At 35.0% G+C, this 22,150-nt stretch overlaps 3 protein-coding genes across 12 annotated transcripts in view; 1 reads left to right on the top strand and 2 right to left on the bottom strand.

Annotated features, from left to right (window-relative positions):
- Positions 1-6,354, top strand: part of LOC123523745 (MAM and LDL-receptor class A domain-containing protein 1-like) — a 32,067-nt gene extending 25,713 nt beyond the window's left edge. Inside the window, exons 14-16 of one of the 2 annotated variants that reach the window (XM_053539422.1) lie at positions 602-817; positions 1,693-1,863; positions 5,225-6,354. In XM_053539422.1, the coding sequence (XP_053395397.1) occupies positions 602-817; positions 1,693-1,863; positions 5,225-5,259 (422 nt within the window). In that variant the 3' untranslated portion in view covers positions 5,260-6,354. Of the gene's footprint in view, positions 1-601; positions 818-1,680; positions 1,864-5,224 lie in introns of both variants that reach the window. The other variant, XM_053539421.1, reaches the window with a different exon arrangement.
- The window catches only part of LOC123523913 (uncharacterized), a 356,017-nt gene that overhangs the window by 104,051 nt on the left and 229,816 nt on the right, over positions 1-22,150 (bottom strand). The gene's annotated exons all lie outside the window — the stretch shown is intronic.
- Positions 15,255-22,150, bottom strand: part of LOC123523921 (uncharacterized) — a 60,998-nt gene continuing 54,102 nt past the window's right edge. For all 9 annotated transcript variants that reach the window (XM_053539415.1, XM_053539411.1, XM_053539412.1 and 6 more), the window contains 2 exons: positions 21,793-21,831; positions 15,255-18,363 (listed from right to left, as the gene is read on the bottom strand). In XM_053539415.1, coding sequence (XP_053395390.1) covers positions 16,046-18,363; positions 21,793-21,831 — 2,357 coding nt within the window. In that variant the 3' untranslated portion in view covers positions 15,255-16,045. The remainder of the gene's footprint in view (positions 18,364-21,792; positions 21,832-22,150) is intronic.

Genomic DNA, 22,150 nt, shown 5'->3' with positions numbered 1-22,150 from the left:
ACAAGAATCACGTTTGCTGACCGTTGCCATGACTTACATTGTTCACATTTACAGGAACACGGCAGTGTACATGTATGCTTTTGTTGGATTTTATGTCGGACCGACACAGTTCGGATTTTATGACGACTGTCCAGTTTTAACATTTGAGAAATTCCCAAGGTGTTCCCTTGGGTGTTATTTCTGGCATTGACTTCTGAGTAGATCCGCCGACCTTGCGTTAGGCAGCTGGATTGTTTCCTTACGTGATTTCCGATGCAGGGTTCGAACCAGCAGGCCTGGAGGTGAAAAACAACTGATCGAATAAAGTCAACGGTCTTTACCATTCAGCAGCGGAAACCCAGCGTTTATACACTTCTCTAAGTAGTTTTAATATAAAAAAAATTAGGACACTTCTGATTCCTGTTCTTTTGTGGTTTCGGTAGTGAATTCGAATCTTAGTGTGAACTCTTTTTGCAGCCCCTGTTAGTCACGTGTCTGCATGTTCCGAATAGGTTAGAACACTGTTCTGTTTCAGATTTAAAACACGTTACAAAGTACTACTAAACGGAATTAAAAACGGTATATCGCAATGTATTTCTAAGATGTCATTTTACATTTATAGAAAACCGGTCTCGTTCTCGGCCTTTCACAATAACATGCAGCATGACAGAAATCCAGTCACGTACTCAAACCTTGACAGTTGACTCACAGCATTCGACTTCGCGTGAGACAAACTCTGACACTACCAATCAAACTGAGAACACCTGGGATCCTCCGGATTACGAGACGCTGTTCACAACAAACGGTCGTGAAGAATTGGAATCGTCAAACGGGAATGGTAAGCTTGGAATTTTTATTTTGCGTTTTACATATATACTGACGTTAAACTAGAAATCTTTTAATCAAATAAATTTATAAATTGGTTTTATATGTCTGTGCCTAAAGAATTTGCACTTTTTGGAGGAATGCAAGTAACTCCCGACCGCTAACTTTCAACTGAAACAAGGTCATAAGATAGTTATTCGGTTCTAAATTAGTTTTCGCGTGTAAAATCATAAAGTCCCTTGTACGCGGGTCCTTATTTTTTTCGTACAGTTTTGATACAGTTTTCAGATATTCACTCAAACTATGACAGGTTTTGCTGATCGAAACCAAATGCAGGGGTTTGTTGTGCGGACAAAAGCATATATGTGCCGATTTAGGGTAGCAGACTACCACTGACTGGCATTTTACTTGGAACTCTTCATCCCCTATTTTCTTCTCGTTTGTACGTCTATTTATGATAGAACTTTCATGAAAAGTAGATGTTTGAAAACAAATGATGTTCTGTAAAGATACGTCATTACGACCTGAATTTTGTCCTGTAAAATTTGAAGGTTTAAGGTCATTTAACTGACGAGAAGAAATAAATTCCAAGACAGTACTCCGCTGTATCCAAAGCCAGACTACCACTCAGCTCCAAATCCTAGTAAACTTTATCGAATGGAAAATGAATTTGCAAGTGTTTAATTATCGTGTACGTATAGATTGTTGTAAAAATTAAAGGCTATACCAGAGCAAGTTGGAAAGCCCATCCCCTGCAAAATGTAATTCCATTATTATCTTTGTATATAAACTGCTGTAACAGATTACTAAGTGTGTGTTTTAATTTTGGTGTATATTTTTGTTACAAAGGGTATTTAAGTTATTGGTTGCTTTCAGTTTTATATACAGGGATAGTGTCCTCCGTAGTCAGAATGCCTGGCATTGATGAACGAACAGACGACACTACCGCTTTTCCATCGGATATGACGTCTAACAACCCAGAGGAGGATACTCCACCACCACTTGAGTCGCCACCTGCCTATTGGTCACTTTCGACAACATACTTTCGGCCAGCTAATGGTAACTGCCTTTCGTGGTTGATAATGCCAATGGGGGACACCGTGACCGAGTGGTTAAGGTCACCGACTTAATGGGGGTCACCCAGGTGCCCGCGTGAAATAATGCACGGAGGAGTACCTGGGGTCTTCCTCCACCATTAAAGCTGGAAAGTCGCCATATGGCCGACAATTGTGTCGTGCGACGTTAAATCCATCAAATTGAAAAAATAAATGACAATGCCAATCATACATTCCTTTAAATGGGTTTTGTGGGTTATTCCGTTTTATACGCCCGTGGGAAATCGTCCACAATTTTTTTCCGGAGCATTTTTTCTTCACGCATGAAGGGGTTTTGATGTAATTTTGCATAAATGTTCACCATCACGAGACTGAGTGTCACACGAGAACAAGAACCTTAGGTCTAAGGTCAAATTCACACTTAGTGACCAAAGTTCACATACAAGTATGACTTTGTCCAGAGGGTTTCTTGTTCTTAGATTGAGGAACCATGAGAGAACCTTGCTCTGCCCTTTTTATCTGCTATAAATAGCTTATACTGTAACTTTTTTATAACTTGCCGTAGGGAAATATCGACACTAATTTTCTGTGGTAAAACATGCATATTACATCCAGTTTACGGTGTATTTTGACCTATTTCTACCTGGTTAGGAGTTTCATGTGGACTTATATTATATTGATTTCTTTTAAAGATTAATTTCCCTTTATTGTTACTATAAATTACATTTCACTATGCAAATACAGGCGCTAGTATAAAGATATTTGCTATGACGGGCGTATATTGGGACATTCTGGCACACTTATTAGTTATTATGTCTCCCATCATTATGTCTCTCACCACACAGTGGTGTGGGAGGCTTATTGATTTACACCTGCTTGTGTGTCTGTCTGTGTGTCTGTCACACATCTTGTCCGCGCTCTAAGTCAAACATTTCTTATCCGATCTTCACTAAACTTGAACAATATATATTTGCCAATAAGTCCTCGGCCAAGTTCGATAAATACCGGTAGCCAAATTTACCTGGACACTTTGGAATTATGGCCCCTGAAACTTGTTTTTGATAATCAAAGCACTGAAAATCTGATAAGGCACTTGTGGTCTTAGAGCATGGTTAAATCATATTCTACTATTCAGATGATTAGGCAGTTATGGGAAAAGCAGCTGTTGTCTTATCATGGCCTAGTGGAATCACCTAAACAGTCTATTTGGAATGCAGAAGCATATGCGGTACTCATGCGATTGCGTATTCGCTTGACGGGCCCGCGGGCTGAAAATATAATTTAATTGGGCTAAAACGCGAATTGGCAGACTTTAGCATCCTTACTGCTGGTACGTAGACACTTTTGTGCGCTCCTATTTTGCACTCCTATACAGCAGCGAAGAAAAAACATTGTTACATTCGTTTCGATTTGCTAATTCTGTCATTCCGCGTTTTAGCCCTATTAAATTATATTTTCGTCTCGTGGCCACGTCGAGAGAAAACACGAGAATAAACAAGTTCAAATGTAGAGAAAGCAGGTCGAAACCCCGCCAGGGAGATTTAGTAACTGGTATGTCTGGGGCGCGGGGTGAAAACACGATAATTATCGCTGCTTAAAATTTTAACAGCGATTTATCGCCTGGTGACCCCGCCGGGCGAAAACACTGGAAATTTACAAATAATAATGGCAGGGGCTCGGGGTGATAACTCGCTTTATAGCGGGGGTGAGGAGCGGAAACATGATAATTATCAAGATCGCGGGATGAGATTTAGTAACTGGAATGTCGGGGCGCGGTTCGAGAACACTATGTTTAAGCAGAGCTAATCATCGTGTTTTCGCTCCCCATCCCCGGCATACCAGTTACTTATTCTCACCCAGCGACCCCTGTAATTATCGTGTTTTCGCTCCGCGTTCCTGCTAAAATAGAGCTTTCAACCTGCGTCACCGCATTTTAACTTGTTAAATCTCGTGTTTTCGCTCGTCAGGTTTGCGGGGAGATAACGCCAAATGGCAGAAATCAGAAACCATACGAAATGAACGCACAAAAATGTCTACGTCACTGCAAAGTGTGATACAGGAAGGGAAGATAGACGGACGGAAGTACAAACAAATTAATTAGTAGGTAGGTACGTAGGTACCATCCAATCTATTCATCCGTCCGTCCGTCTATCCATCTTTTTATCGTTTCGATCGGCTAATAAGTCGTGGTCACTAAGTTGTGGCTACAATTTAATAAGTTGAGGCCACGATTTACTAAGTTGTGGCCACAATTTAATAACTTGTGGCCACAATTTCCTAAGTTGAGGCCACGATTTACTAAGTTGTGGCCACAATTTAGTAACTTGTGGCCACAATTTACTAAGTTGTGGCCACAAGTTACAAAAATTGTGGCCACGATTTACTAAGTTGTGGCCACAATTTACTAAGTTGTGGCCACAATTTAAATACAGTGTTGCGGATATCACCTCTGTGCCACCGTAGTTATTCTGCACATCTTATATTTGTGTTAATTAGAAAATAATATCGGTCTGTTAAATTATATCGATTCTGAAACGTCACATTACAAAGCAGTATGTCAAATGTGGTTGCCCTCTTTCTCGGTACATGTATAATGCCAACTGATATGTCGACATATGGTAGGTTGTCACGATCCTTTATTAACACACACCAGGGCCGAAAAAGGAAATACTGCTTGCGAAGTATTTCCATTAGCGCGCAAACGATGGCGACTTATCCTGCACAGGCCTGTCATGTGCAAACCAAATGTCCGGAGCATTTCTTCTTACTTCAAGGTGGGATTTTAATGTAACTTGGCAGGAATATTTACCATTATGAGAGTGTCACGCGCATAAACCAAGTCACTATGTCTAAGGTCAAGATCACCCTTTGAGGTCAATGTCAGATGTATACAAGAGTGACATTTTCGGAGCATTTCTTTTTCATGCTTTGTGGGATTTCGATGTAATTTGGCACAAATGATCACCATCATGATGCACGATCATGTCATGCGCAAGAACCTAAAATTACTTCCCTTGTTGTTACTTTAAATAGCTTGTTTTGTAACTTTTCATTACTGGTCGTAGGAAAAAATCAAGATCACTTTTCTGTAGTACAACGTGCATGTTGCATTAAATTTATGTATTATGACCTATGTCTACTGGTAGACTTAGATATCACGTGTAACCACCTGTGGCGGGCTCGACATGTTGCCCGTGGGCAACTAGTTATACCAAGCTGCCGTAAAATGTAAATGTAAGAGTTGAATACTACGTTTTGTTCGTTTACATGCGATTCATGGATTCGTAAGTACAAATATGGTTTATACCCGTATATTCGTGTAAAAAATAGCATTTTTAAAGTTCTTTTATATATTCTGTTTTCAGGTCAAAGTGAACCACCGGCATACCAAGCGGATTGAATTGAATTGGGAAACAATATATATGAAAGAATAAGATTTTAAAACAGATTTATAACATGATGGAATTTTACGAAAGATAGCGTTCATGCCATTAACACTCTGTGAGACGTATGTTCCAGCGTAAGTCATATCTCAAAGATAGCATGTGACAACATCTCAGCGACGGCTGGTTACGGTATCGCTCAGTATGACATTTCATATACATGTGTATAATAATTACTTTGATTACATTTGCTTGTGTCCTTGCATGAAAATGTGTTCAGATTCTTAAATTAATCGCACACATTGATTAAAAAAAATAGATTTCAAAAAGATTAGTCTGTTATTGAGTAACTAGAAGTATTTTGCTATTTTCCAGAACAAACTTTATATTACACGTTTTCAAAAACAATAGTGATAGACAGTCAATGATATATGAAAATCTATGGCAGGTTTAATCTTTGAAATATATATCTGCAAACACGTATTTTAATACATCTAATATCATGTTCCTCACGTTAATCGATTGTTGTGTATGTGTCTTTTACCCTGAGGCAAATTAATGTTTACTGGCCTAGTTTTAAGACATCATGTAGATTTTACTCCTGAATATTCTATTGAGTTCTGTAACAATACTGATAAACAGTTATTTTTAGAAAGGATTGCCTTTGATTTTTCCAGAACGTTCTTTCATTCTTAGTGTAACATGAAAATTCTGGAACCTTCTAAGATAAATAAATGGTGAGATAGATAATTTAGGAATTAATATAGAACCTGAGATCGTAGATATTGATGAAACTTTCCTGTATTTCCTAAAAACTTAATATTACCAGTTTGGATGTTTAATATTTTGAAGGATTATTTGAAGGATTTACTGAAATTTGTTGATTCAAAATGTTATCATTGAAGAGAGGAATTACAATTTTTGGATATGCTAAAGTTACTTTTTAACTGTGTGAAACATTGTGAAATTTGTTCTGATTGGATTTAAATTTGACCTGGACAGGATATGAATTATTTTAACATATTACTGGATTTTATGGTTCTTTTGACTTTTTGAAGATATATGTATTTCTACTTAATTTCATGAATAAAATTTTGTTATTGTTAATAGTTGCTGATTTGTCTTTCTGTTACTTTTATTAACTGTTACAAGAAATTTTTACCTTCTGACGTAACACGATGTTGATACAAACTCTGAACGAAGACCCAGGCAAGCGTTACTGATACTCCTCGAAGTATTGCGGCTGAACATAATAATTGTATTAGAGTAAAACATTCCAGTAAGTCTAAATGAGACTGTCAATTCAGATTTTTTCCAAAGTTTATGGAAACTTATTTTGATCTCGTTTTTCCCAATATATCTGAAGTCAAAATGAAAGCAATATGTGCGGTAACACAGAGTTGACTTGTACTATTGCGGTGCACATCTTAATTGTATTACAGTCTGTAAAAAGATCATTTTAAAGCACTGGACGCGATTAAGCAACATAAGGGGAACAAGTAATTATACCGGTAGGTTAATAGATTTGTATCTGTTTCTGCTGCAGAAATATTGCTCGACCTAAGAAGTGCAATATTTTCCGCGAAAGAACGAATGTATATTTTTCGATACAAGTTTAATAATGTTTTTAAAACATACACTTATGACCCAAATGACATAAATATACATATATATATATATATATATATATATATATATATACGTTTACACGGTTTTACTTATACATGCCCACCTAAAAAGTATTACTTATTGGCGAAATGAGTAATATGCCTGCACTTGATAACAAAACATGTGTACGCAATAGCTAATTTCTGTGCAAATTCTAGAAGTAATGCTTCACGATCTGAATTACCTATGCAGTATTGATTATTGAAGTAAGCATGTAGGCTATCAGTTATTACGTGCTCACTTATTAGCTATTACGTGCATACATATTTTTTTTCTCTCTGTGAACGTATAAGTTATTTTTAGCCCGCTTAGTAACATTAATACAGGGTAGAGCAAAATACCTACTGCAAACCGACCGAATTTCGCTTACAACAGCAATCTTTAAGTGCCATGTGGCGGCGTAAAAAGTCTCCCCGTACATGCATTCAGTGTTGTTTTTCTGGTCCTTTGGGATCATGGAATCTATTCAAACTGTGTGTAACAGAGTTCCGCTTAAGCCGGTGCTAGGGGGCGTGAGAGGTGTTGCACATTTCATTACCTCTCTGAACAGACTCAATCAAACCGAGTCTGCTATTATTCTTCTTGGTTGCATTCTTTGCTTCCAAAGGATCTTTTTACAGATTTTCTTACAGAGAGAATACCACACCCAAAGCAAAATTTCAAGCACGTGAGAGGGCAAGTGATTCGAAGTCAGCGACCGCTCGGCCTCGAAGGCCTTTCACGTAATAACTTACTACTTGCGCATAGAATATATAATGCCTTTTTAAATGAGAGATCTTGCGGTTTATACATGAAGTCTATAAGAAGGTTTTTTGAAAGCATATCTATCGCAAAGAAACAAAAGATGTCCGGGAAAAATGTAAAACTATACGGGATTTCAGTAAATTCATACCATTGAGTTTTAAACTGCGATGTAGTAAAATAGCGAACTTATCATAAATACTTTCTTGAGTCACTGCGAAAATAGAACTGAGGGTAGAAATAAATAATAATCTAGTAAGATATTTCAAGAGCAAATGTTATTTTGTTTCAAGAGAAAGGGACGCAGTGAAGTGCAAAATTGTTTGAGATTCAAACAAATGCTTATCTTTCCATGAATTTCAAATTAGGCGATTCAGTATAATGAGAAAGTAAAACAGATTCGATATATTGCGCGTCTTCCGTTTATTTAATTTGAAAAATAAATTTAAAATGAGATGCAAGAATGCAAGATGTTTCAAACTGAAATTTATTGATGAAAAGTTGAATTCTGCTAATTATCAAGTATATTGGAGAACTTTGGTTCACTTTGTACAGGTCGAACGATGTCTTACTCGGTACAAATCAAACGTTCAAATCCTGGATATTGTTCTTGTTTTTATCTTAGCAGCGAATGTTTGTAAAGCATAAGTAAAACGGTTATCTCGTTTAGATGATGTGCAGAACTTTAAATAATTAAGTTATCATCTGTGAAAGATCAAGGCCACTACTAAATGTCTAGACTTTGAGCCTACGAAAAGTACCCAATATACAATACACCTTCGTTACCTTGATGTTTGTTTCATTTTTGCCCAGTGACGAATCATGTGACAAACAAACGATGGAAGATATCAATGCTGCTTTGTGCAAATAAGCCGCACTCGCTATATGGACAGCCGAAATTTCGGGAAAACTTGTTAATAACTTTTCTAAACTTACATATTGTTGATTTCGTCCACATATAACGTTGAACTATTCCATTGCTTCCAAACCATGCATGGTACTTAACAATTTGTATGAGAATGTGTTCCGATAGCAACTTAGAGTGAAATTGAACTCAACAATTTATAAATAAATAGCTTTTAACTATTACCGAGTTATGACATAATTTGTGTTGAACAATTTTGGACACGAATATCAGAGCTAACCAGGGTCCAGAATAATAACAGGTAAGAAATTAAGTTAACTGGCGTTTCAGGCATTAAAAGGCTAAACATATTCATTGTTTTATACTAGGGCATGCCAGCCTACTGTCATTTGAAATGGTGTTTAGAAAAGAAACGCGTGCAGAAAGTTCATGTTTATTATTATTTATGTTTTCAATTTTTGTTTTGTTTCTAAATTATGAAATGTGGGCTGTGACATGATATACAATTGGCTTATAATGTACGAAGATGTAAGTATCTACTCGGCTTTTGCAAGTCATCACTTTTATCTAATAAAACTCTTGTTTGAATTAGAGAGGAGTCCAATTGTAACTGTACCAATTCTTAAAGCAGCCTATGTAACTTATAAACAACTTTATATTGGATGTTCACAATGTTTAATTTATATTTCTTTATAGTATTTTTTTTTCATTTTTGGGATAGAGGTCGTTAACATTGCATCGACACAGTAATAGGTCATTTGGTGACTTTCCAGCTTTGACGGTGAAGGAAGACCCAAGGTGCCCCTCCATGCATTATTTCATCACGGGTGGGCACTTGGGTAGAACTACCGACGTAAGCCAGCTAAACGGCTTCCTCACATGATGAATTCAAACCCCCGAGTGAGGCTTGAACTCGTATCTGCGATAGGGTAGTGGTTCGACGGAGGTCCCCTTTTCTTAACAGTAATATTATTAAATCAGACCAGGAAGTATTTTGTCACATAGTTCATCATAATTCAATAACACAATCGTTTTTATTTTTAGATCTGTAATGGTATTATCCGTAACCAGTGCAGACACATCGTTTTTATTTTTATATATGTAATGGTACTATCCGTAACCAGTGCAGCAGCATCGTGTTTATTTTTAGATCTGTAATGGTATTATTCGTAACCAGTGCAGAAACATTGTGTTTATTTTTAGATCTGTAATGGTATTATTCGTAACCAGTGCAGAAACATCGTGTTTATTTTTAGATCTGTAATGGTATTATCCGTAACCAGTGCAGAAACATCGTGTTTATTTTTAGATCTGTAATGGTATTATCCGTAACCAGTGCAGAAACATATTGTTTATTTTTAGATCTGTAATGGTATTATCCGTAACCAGAGCAGAAACATCTTGTTTATTTTTAGATCTGTAATGGTATTATTCGTAACCAGTGCAGAAACATTGTGTTAATTTTTATATATGTAATGGTATTATCTGTAACCAGTGCAGAAACATCTTGTTTATTATTAGATCTGTAATGGTATTATCCGTAACCAGTGCAGAAACATCGTTTTTATTTTTATATCTGTAATGGTATTATCCGTAACCAGTGCAGAAACATTGTGTTTATTTTTAGATCTGTAATGGTATTATTCGTAACCAGTGCAGAAACATTGTGTTTATTTTTAGATCTGTAATGGTATTATTCGTAACCAGTGCAGAAACATCGTGTTTATTTTTAGATCTGTAATGGTATTATCCGTAACCAGTGCAGAAACATTGTGTTTATTTTTAGATCTGTAATGGTATTATCCGTAACCAGAGCAGAAACATCTTGTTTATTTTTAGATCTGTAATGGTATTATTCGTAACCAGTGCAGAAACATTGTGTTAATTTTTATATATGTAATGGTATTATCCGTAACCAGTGCAGAAACATCTTGTTTATTATTAGATCTGTAATGGTATTATCCGTAACCAGTGCAGAAACATCTTTTTTATTTTTATATCTGTAATGGTATTATCCGTAACCAGTGCAGAAACATTGTGTTTATTTTTAGATCTGTAATGGTATTATCCGTAACCAGTGTAGAAACATTGTGTTTATTTTTAGATCTGTAATGGTATTATCCGTAACCAGAGCAGAAACATCGTGTTTATTTTTAGATCTGTAATGGTATTATTCGTAACCAGTGCAAAAACATTGTGTTTTTTTTATATATATAATGGTATTATCCGTAACCAGTGCAGAAACATCTTGCTTATTTTTAAATCTGTAATGGTATTATCCGTAACCAGTGCAGAAACATTGTTTTTATTTTTATATCTGTGATGATATTATCCGTAACCAGTGCAAAAACATCGTGTTTATATTTAGATCTGTAATGATATTATCCGTAACCACATTTTACTACAACCCAGATTGGCTGAGTAAGTGATATACTACAACCAAAATTGTTCTAAAACAATGTTAGATTACAAGCCATATGGATACGGTTTATATATGCCACATGCCAAAATATCTTATAAATTTACAGGAAAAGAGGGTCATGACAGACGAAAGATAATAACTTCCACATCCTGCCATATCTTGAAAATAGATGTAAATGAATATAGCTATGTGAAATTGAATATTTAATCCGCTTTTCTTGTAACCAATATTTGATATAATTACTTTTTATTTTGAGTAAAAGCAAAAAGCATTCCGCATTTTATGACTTTTTTTTCAAGTGGATAAATGAGTTGTTGTCCTTACATCATTCATTCGTTGAAAATGTACTAGATTTTCTACTTTCTTATTGACATAGATATCTTAAAGTGTGCGAAACTTGTTAAATATGTTTTTCAAAATATGTAAGGTGCTAACAACATTATCAAAGGTGCGTTTGAGTTTCAGTTTAGTGTAATTCTAAAATGTCACGCATCATTACTGTGTCATAGAAACGAATGCGTGTTTAAAGAATAAATGTGGATGCACATGTAGTTGAATGTGAACATAGATCTTGTCATATTTGTATTTGAAAACCAATTAAAATGGAAATACGTGTCGAATTAAATTTGTTCTTAATGATAATATGTATCGTGCGTAAAAGTTTCGTACCAGTAAAAATATTTTTAATATTTTTCACTGTGAAAGTGCCAGATATATTTCTTATATTTTGAATATTCACTGAAAAACATGTAACATTTTTTAAGCATACAGATATTTTAGATTAATTCTAAAATGTAAGATAATATGTGTTTTAGACTTTTATAATTTTTGACTTATGTTTTTATAGTCTCTTGCAAATCTGTATAGATTGGCTTTATGGTAAAGTGTTAAATTAAATCTTTTATGTATGTATCATATAAATGTACACAAAGATGAGACTTAAATAAAATAAAATGTAAAATGTTGAACAGTAATAATCTAAAATTTAATTCGCTTTAAAATGTAATCAAGTGTTTCATATTAAATTAAACGTTAGGAAAAATGTATTTCAAAACAAACATTATAATAATGTCATGAGATTAAAATATATATATTTATAGGTCTAAAAAGGAGAAATATAGATTTTTCAGCATGAAAAGCAAACAGGTGATAAAAAAATATCAAATATTTCTCATTCAAAAGTAATTTTTTCAACACATTTTATAAATTTATATGAAAGGACACTCAAATAATACTCGCTACGCATACGAATCACAAGCCATTTCAAACACAGTACGTTTAATTAAAAAATCTGTAAAATGCAACCAAGAAGAATAATAGCAGATTCAATTTGACTGAGCCTCTCATGAGAGATAATGAAATGTGCAACACCTCTCGCGCTCCCTAGCACCGGCTTAAGCGGAACTATGTTTCACAAACTTACATCTGCAGCCTCCAAATTCATTTAAACAACTTATTACAAGACGAAAATAAGATTTTACCCCAATTTTAGTATGACGGCATTCGTATTTATCGTATATATCAAAATGATCATTTCACAGATTTGATTATTTAGTACATGCTCAACTCAAAAGTTTCAGGCAAGGAATAAATAATAGTCTTACAATAAAATTACAATTTATTATATATTTTTTAGGGAACTAGAGGAATATCAGAGTGAATTACATCAGTTATTTCGCAACGACAAATAATAAATGCATTTATCACTGGTAACAATCTATAAAATGTGTAGAATTAAGTTAAACCCGAAATAAAAAGAATTTTTTTTTTCCATGTGACACTGAAATATTTTATACAGAGATGTCGTATTTTTTTCACGTGGAACATAACCCCTCGTGAATTTCATCAGTTAAAATATTATGATGTAATCAAATTTCCGAAAGAGGTTTTGCCTCTATTCTTGTACGAGTTCATGAAGGTGTACAATTTCATTGTGTATTCCAATAATGCGTCAGAGATATCCAAATTCGGATTTTAACATTGTCAAAAATAAGCACAATTCGTTCAAACTATACCTGAAAATTTAAAAGTTGCAAATATTGACAACAAATAGATTGAATTAAACTGAACCAAAAAATCCTCCTAACGGGGCATAATACGTCCGTTTGCAAAGGAATTTAAATGATTGTTTACAGGGGCAAGATGGGGGAGTAGGTTGTCTGGAGGTGGGGTATGTGAATGAGGATGGTAGGGGTATCTGGAGAGTGGAGGAGCCAGGTGAGAGATGCTAATATGCAATGTAAAGAAACTGAATTGAATGTAAAGAAGTAAAGGTCAGAATTTGGATGAGAGGTACCAAGATGCAATATGAAAAAGATGAACAGAATGTAGAAAAATAAAAGGAATTGAGTAGGACGGAATACCTCTGAATTTGGTGAGCCATTGACTTTAAATGAGATATTTCTCAAGTGTTACTTATTCATTGCTTATAATGCGTTATTCTTTATGACTTAGGACCAAAAGACGACAATAAAGTAATGTCAAGGTGAGCTTTACTTTTAAGCAACAGACCACCAACGCGACAGAAATCCTTAAGTAGAACTTCGTCATAGTGTAATATTTGCAAACCGTAGCTATTGTAATACAATATATGACTTTTAGTCCGATTTAAGACCAATTGTTACTGATACCTCGACTTTTGATTTTTTCGATTCAAAAAGGGATCGCCACCAAGCAGTCTTAAACCAACGCGGAAAATTCGAGTGCTATAGATTTACGCTTTGTGATTTAGAGCCTGAAAAAGAACAACACACGAGAAATCAAGCCAGGTACCCTTAACCTTGAACTTTGATACACTCACCCAAAATCAATAGAGTTCTTTAGAGAAACAAATTTTAGAATCCAGGTCATAGTGGCATTGACTTTTGAGATTTAAACCTTAATATGAATAAATAAAAGTTTGAAACCTAAAACTATTGTATGCTGTCACTAACAGCCAGGAAACGATAAAAATTCCAATAAAAAAAACCTGTGACCCTGGTCTGTTGTTATATGAAATAGAACGAATCACTACTCTGTAATAGGTTCAGTTTTATTATACTGTTCTCGTTTATTAAAATTCTTTTATGCACATTCGGCATGATATTTATTTCCTTAAGTGCGTTGCGTATCTTCAATTTGAGTGGCAATTTTGCTTAAACTTGACATTAAACAGATTTTAAAATTTTGACTATGTTCATTCACTTTCAAGGATGTTAAAACAATTTTTTTTTGTTATTTCATAATCATACAATATAACATGCACTAAGCTATCCATTCGAACATCCTATAGTAACAAGAGCAACAAGGCTGTTAAATTTTGTAATATGAAGTAATTCAAGTTTGCGAAAAATATCTCATTTCAAAAGATTGCATGCGCAACGAATTACAAAGTCTTTAGTCGTCTTAATGCAAGGTATTACATGTTTTCAAATGACAAGTAGGAATCTTCCAAAATATTGAGGTTATCAGAAAACCTTTCATATCTAAATTAATAATTTGAAAAATGTTTACCTATTTACTTAAAACAATAATCTAACCGATTTAATAATTAAAGCATTAGTACCATCTACAAATTTTGATATGTATAGGAATGTTGGCAATTTATAATTTTTCTTCCACAAAGTCAATACTTTGAGCTGATTTGAAAATTTATACAGCAAAGACAAATGTGTCACGGACTTGCCAGCAAAAGCAATGAATGTAAGCCTTTGAGCAGTAGCTGTATAGTAAGAATAAATTGAAATATTTGAAATATGCTGTGGATAAAAACAGTAACGGTCTCCGATAAATTATCTGTTTCAGGTTAAAAGTGGTCAAAGGTGGAACCCTACTGTGTACTCTACGGTTATTTTTCACTCTGTAATTACCATCTTTATCTCGTTTAAAAGAATGCGTAACAACCTGTCAATATGATATTGTTTTTATCACCTGTTATCTTAAATTTATTTGTTATGTGAATCAGAACTTACAAATGACTCAAGGTTAGTAAATTTTGTGATCTTTTGGGATCATGAAGTATATTTAGTTAAATCATAATACAATTTCGCTTTAGTTGGTGCTGGTTGGCGCGAGGGAGTTTAATATCTTATTATCTCTCCTAAAAAGATACATACAAACCAAGTCAGCTATTATTTTGCTTAGTTGCGATCTATGCTTCCAAAGGATCTTAAACAGATAATTTACAATAGATCTGAATTACACTTAGTTTTCGAGTAATAATAAGAGCTAACAGTAGGCTGATATACGATTCCCGATGATTTAACTGACCATTGGCCAGGGCAAATGAATAAGAATAAAACAGTAAATAATGAAGTAAATAAACAGAGAAACAACGGTTTTAACACATTTACGCTTTTAATGTATCAGGTGGCATTCAGCTTTAAGTTTTTTTTATCTTTGACATGCATATCTTAATAAAAGAAACATTTTAAAAGAAGAAGATTAATTGAAAAATATTTAGAACAGACACATTTCCTGTATGTTACGCTTAGCAATATCATAATCAATTCTTACAATGTTAAAGAGATGTAAAAATTAAGTAAAAGGGAGATTACTCAATTAGTGTCTAACGGTAAATAATTATTTAAAGTAGAAATTTAAGATCCAGGAAATTCATACTACAGTTGCTTAGAAATTGCCATAAGAAAAATATAAAAACATAAAGAGGAGATGGATACAATCATATATAAAATGGCTCTTGCTCACTTAATGCATATAGATCCTTAGATGCATATATGTATATGATATGTTTATATAAAAATGTTTAAAAACAAGTTTTCAAAATGTTGTGGCCTGATAAAACCACAACTTCCTTCCAACGAATCCTCACCAAATGATAAAATTTGTCAGTAAAATGCAATGGGTTACTCTGTTTTCTATAATACCTTGAACTTTGAGTATGAACAATGTTTGCCACAAATACGCTTTTAAATTAGCAGACGAAAGTCCTTTGAATTTGAGATCAACCCAGTCCCTTAAGCAGTCACAAACAAGAGATCTATCAATGTTTTATCATGATTTTTGTTTCTAATAAAAATCATTTGCACTTAAACAAACGTAATTTATTTCGTCATCTCAGTACTGTTAAAACATCATATATTGTTTGTCACTGCGCTTTTTTAAACGTTCATGCGTTCATATCTTTCACAATATTTCGAACTTCATCCCACGTAACGTGAACTTCTGGGTGCTTTTGCAATGTTTGTATAAGTTCCCGCATAGTCGCTGCCTCATGATGTTTACTCTGCCATTTCTGCAGCATAGAGTATATTTGCATTTCTGTTCTGTTTGGATAGTTTGCGACAATATGGTCAATGTCAACCGATGTCAACTGCAAACTTGGTGCTAGGAATTCCCAGTTTTTGCCAATACAACAAGACAGTTTACTTAACTGTTCCAGCGACGGCTGTACGTTTGGTATATTGAAAATCACGTTACCCTGGAACCATTCAGATTTTGCAGACTCTACATTGATTGAATGGGACTCCAAATCAGGACATGGGACCTCGAATTCTCCATCAAGGTCTGACATATCTTTGGCAGCTTCACTTCTGTGCAGTATGTGACTTGCATGATTACATCTGTATGAAGGTTTGTACGGTTTAGGCTGTACCCAGGTATTATTTCGATGTTTTCTGAACTCATATTGTACCACGGAGTCAACAAATCGCCGAAAAGTGTCAACAGTTTCTCCGTTTATTTGCCTTCTAGTAAGAACAATGACCGATAATTCGATCATTGTGTCATTCATTTCTACAAGGCCGGCATGTGTCTTGTCCAATCTGAGAACAGCAAGATTTTCATATAGAAGGTTTTTGTTCTGAAAAGAAGCAAGTGGCCACTTTCCAAGACATGCTGCAATCAAACGATGATAAACTGTTGGGACGATGGAAGAGTTGTCAAACGTCAGAATATATCGGATCTGGGTTTGATTTTTTCCATCCAGGAATTTACCAATTTCTGTTGCCGTAATGTGGTCTCTGAGTAAGCTGGGAACTATGTACCACCCAATACCGACAGCCGCTCCTGTTTCTTCGTCATATCTCAATGCTTCTGAAATGATACGGTGCTTGTTAAGAAATGCTAACAGAACCTCCTTATGTTTCATGTAGTTATGTTGCCATAGTGTGTCAACCAATGGCCTTTCAAGCTTCGCTTTCTCTTCAAGATTTTGCCAATAGGTCTGAAGACTTGCGTCGTTTCGACGAAATCTAGGAGCTGTTATTATACACTTGAAAGCATCTATCAAATACTGAGGATTTACTACAATGTACTCTGATATTGGATGTTCATCAAAGTAAAACAAAGTGCCCTTGTCGTGATGATACTTCAGAAACATTTTAATTTGTTCAAGATTTTCCAGTGGAATGGCGATCTTTTGGTTAATATTTTCTATTGTCTCTAGTGTTACAATACCTTCATATCGCATGTTGTCTAAACATTTCTCTAACTGAATCCATTTTGTCGGTACGGTGTCTGACATATTTTTAAGACCTGTATGCAGAATTGTTCTACGAAGATCAACGAAAGGATCAGTTTCCATATCTGTGTTGTCAACAGCGAAGTCTTCGGCAATGATATGATTTAGACATTGTTTTCCTCGAAACAAACGTCTAACTTCATCGAATATTCTCTCAGACTGTTTACATTTCTCTTCTTCGTCTCCGTGTAACTTGTCTTTATGAGTACCGACAAGAATAATCGGTGGTTTGAATCCATCTTCATTTCCAACAAAGGAATGTATTGAGTTCACCCAAAAACGAAGGTAGTAGATCATAGGGTGTTTTTCTGTAATCACACAACAATCTTCTTGTTGGTCGTGTACGACTTCATTGAAAGGTACAGATAGGTCAAAAACTAGCACATAGATTGCTTTACTACTGTGGAATAATGTATGTGTCGCATAGAATACATGTTGACCTCCAAAGTCCCATATGTCAAAATGTACTGAGGCATTCGGGCTAGAGTCTTTTGAGGCAGGTTGAAAACGCAAATGTTTAACTGTTTCATTTAAGGATCTTACTTCCCTTTTAGTCATACTGTTCAGAATGGACCGTGAATCCCTAAAGAACTTAAATTTAGATCTATCTTTCCCAGTTTCAAACAAAGAACTAGAATGCTTAGATTTTTCTTTCGCTCTACTTTTGTCTTTATGTAGCTCTGCCATCACAATGCGCTTTGCAAATTCCGACGGTTCTATTCTTCCTCTTTCAGTATAGGTAAATTTGCCATCGTTGGTCTGTTGACATTCATATCGAACAACATCTATTCCATTAGTTCTTGAGACATCATGAAGTGATTTGCCTATCAATCTGCATACGAGTGATGTTTTACCTTGTCCAAAATTTCCAACAATATTCACACGAATGGCACTGTCTTTCTCCATACCGTCCTGCAATGCCTCCATGAACAAATCTGCGGCATAAGGATCTAAGTCATGTACGGCTGGAGAGAAAGTAAAAAACAGAAATATTATATGCGCAAATACATATTTCTTTAAAATGCTTCAAAGTTATAATTAAATGAAAGGAGGTAAGTAGCGTTTAAATCTGATACGCTGTATGCCATTCAACTTTATATAGTATGCAATTCTTCAAAGAAATAACCATACTGCATAGCAAATACATGCCGCATACTAGAATAAACGGTTGCAAATGATTTGAAGTGGCAACTGTCCATATATTCCAGAAGATATTCTATAATGGCAAATACAGTTTGTCATCAAACGTAGAAAACGAAGCAAACTTAATATGACCTGTATCAAATGCGAACTATGAGTTGAATGTGTGAGGGTTATTCAATAAATTCTGTCACTGGTCTGCGTATGTCTAAATTAAAAATCAGACCCCTTTAAAGTATTCTGAGACAACCTGCACAGAAATACTTTTCAGGAACCTCGCTATCCATTGCCTTTATGTTCCCTGGTATACTGCTAAGACACTGAAAATTTGCAGAACCCAGCAACATTTTCTTTAGCAAGAGAAATTTATTCGATTCGGCTCACATAATTAATCTAAGTTTGATACTAAACTGAAAATTCAGAAAATCGTTAAGAGATTACAACTTTTATACCTATTCAGCGATGTATACGCTTGAACATTTGGTCTGGTGTAAACAAATGGAATATTTGCACCTTCTTTAATTTCAAAATGTCAGTCTAAATATTATTAAAGGTCCCTTTTGAAATGCCTATAGCACGAATTATTAGGGAAATAGTATAACAACCACCTTCTTTAACCATATAGCAGCAATGTTTTTGCCCCCAACCCTATTTCGAAGAAGGAGGAGTTTATTGTTTGGCAGTTGTTGGTCGGTCTGTCGGTCGGTATGTAGATCAATCTGTTTCCGGATGATTACTCATGAACGCATGAGCTTAGGATCACGGAAGTTAAGAGGTTGGTCATGATCAGCAGATGGCCCCATTTATATTGAGATCAGTAGATCAAAGGTCAAAGTCACAGTGGTCTGGAACTGTTAAACGATTTTCGGATGATAAATCAAGAACCCTTGAACCTAGAACCATGGAAGTTGATGGGGAGGTTATCCATGACCAGCAGATGACCTCAATTAATTTTGAGATCAGCAAATTAAAGGTCAAGGTCACAGTGACCCGGAACAGTTAAAACGTTTCCGGGTGATAACTAAAGAACCCTTGCGCCTAAGGTTGGTCATCACCAGCAGGTGACTCCTACAAAGTGAGGTCAGTAGGTCAAAGGTCAAGGTCACAGAGACCAGGAACATTTAAACCGTTTCCTGTCGATAACTTGAGGACGACTGGACCTAGGATAATGAAAGAGTATAAGGAGGTTAATCAAATCAGCAGATGACTCCCATAGATTTTGATGTCAATAGGTCAAAGGACAAGGTCACAGTTACCCGGAACAGTTACATCGTAACAATAACTTGAACACACTTAGGCCTAGGATCATGAATGTTGATACAGAAGGTGATCATGATCAGCGGATGACCCCTATAGATTCTGAGGTCAGTAGATCAAATGTCAAGGTCACAGTGCACCGGAACAGCTACACGGTTAACGGACCATGACTCAAGAACGCTAGGGCTTAGGATCATGTAAGATGGTAGAGAGGTTGGTCATGACAAGCAACTGACACTATTGATTTGAAGTCAGTAGGCAAAATGTCAATGTCACAGTGACCCGGCACAGTAGAACTTTTGTGTACAGTGACCAAATAATTTCTGTTCCTTGTGCAATTACAGAATGCATCAATTGGAGGCATTCGTGTTGTATGAGCTCTTGTCTTATTAACAGCCGCAACAACAGACCTGCCTTAAGGTGGCATATTTCTGAATACGATATTCATAAAGTTTTCATGAAATATAGTTTTCGTGAAAACTTGAATAAACTTTCGTGACAGTAGAAGAAAGTTTTCGTGAAAATATTATATATAATTATAATATTCTGGTTATCGAGATATTATGTCAAAATAGTGCCCTGAACTGCATAAAGAAAACCAAAAAGTCCCCTCTATGGAATGAAGTGTGTTATATCCACCTCAACCCCCAACCAACACCCCTAAGAGAGTATAAAACTTATAGATATTTAATTATAACATCCAGATGGGTTAAAAATCAACGTATTTTTAACTCCCTTTATTATTTTTGTTCATTCCGTATCTGTTATCGTATGCAGTAGTTGGCACTATTGGGAAGTTTTCCCACTTAGAACAAGAGGTACAACTGTACGAATTTTCGCAAAAACTATCTGCTAAAGTGAATGCAGCAATATGCCACCATATTGCCTAGCTATAGATGGTAACTGTCTTAGCATTTTCGTACCCTTTGAATATTTTAACCAAACAAAAGAATATTCTTAAGGTTATAACAAAACTATCATAAATACGACATAATTTAAAATATCTTTTTTTTGGATATACACACAAAGAAACCCGGATTGTAATAACTGATTTTTATGATTTCTTCGTTTTTTTATAACTTGGTCAAACTTTATCAAAAACTGGATCCTCCCGTGCTGTTTATGAACACTGGTTTGTACGGAAAAACCGTAAGAGACAGAAAGTATTAAATCATTCTGTAACCGATTCTTACTAAATGATTTTAAATAAATACACGTAAATACGTAATGTACATTTTGTATATCGTATTCTATAAGGTTACTGGAAGATAAATGACTGATATGAATAATATTGGAAGATGCTACATTCCTCTAGTATTTCATTACTTTGATCTATTTTAAGACATAATCAGAGAAGCTTAACCTTTAGCCTGCTAAATTTCTAAAATGGACTTATTCATCATTCAATCTGGGCAGTACCACTTATCATTCAAAGGGGAGTTCCCTGCAAATATACTAACTGACCAGCGACTCCGCCTGAACGGATGTTAAGGCTAATCTTGGTCTGCACTGGACGAAAAAGCAAAATCACTTGCCACCAGCAGGATAAAAGTTATAAACAATACTAGACATTGTGACTGCCCTTTAGTTCTCAAGTCTCACAAAACCAGCTGATTACAACGGTGCCCTTAAACAATTTGAATGTGCTAAATAGCAAATGAGTGAGTTAATTACATATGTACAAAATTATAACAATATGTAAAAGCATTAACCATAATAGGATATAATAACCATACCTTATGCATTAGTTCGAAGGAAATAAATCGACTGAATTAATATCTAATTCTAATTACATGGACGGATTCAAGTGCAAAGCTGAAGTAAAACTATTTTAAGCATGCATTAAATGCACTGATTATCTAAAGTGTCAATATTATTACTAACCTTCAGTCATTTTGATCACATCACATAACATAGTAGTCAATATTGAAAACATGTCACGTTTCTATAAATAACAGAAGTAAATATTGGCTCTGTAACTAAATGAATTATCTTACCTTGTTTCTTAAATATTTCCGACAAAACACCCCCTTCACCTGAAATGAAGAATCAAAGACATTAGGATTTACCTAAGCTAATAGCTTGAATTAAATTACACAAATGAGAATAAAAAAACAAGAGGACCATGATGGTCCTGAATCGCTCACCTGTCTCCACATGACCAAATTTTCATGAAGATCCATTGAAAAATATGGCTTCTAGAGAGGTCACAAGGTTTTTCTATTATTTTATCTAATGACATAGTTTTTGAAGGCACCTAACCAAATTTTGAACTTGACCTAGATATTATCAAGGTGAACATTCTCACTATTTTTCATGAAGATCTCATGACGTGTATGGCCTCTAGAGAGGTCA

The sequence above is a fragment of the Mercenaria mercenaria genome, chromosome 3, assembly GCF_021730395.1.
Source record: "Mercenaria mercenaria strain notata chromosome 3, MADL_Memer_1, whole genome shotgun sequence".
NCBI lineage: Eukaryota > Metazoa > Mollusca > Bivalvia > Venerida > Veneridae > Mercenaria > Mercenaria mercenaria.
Note: the sequence above shows the minus strand (reverse complement) of the source record. Positions and strands in the feature narration are given on the sequence as shown.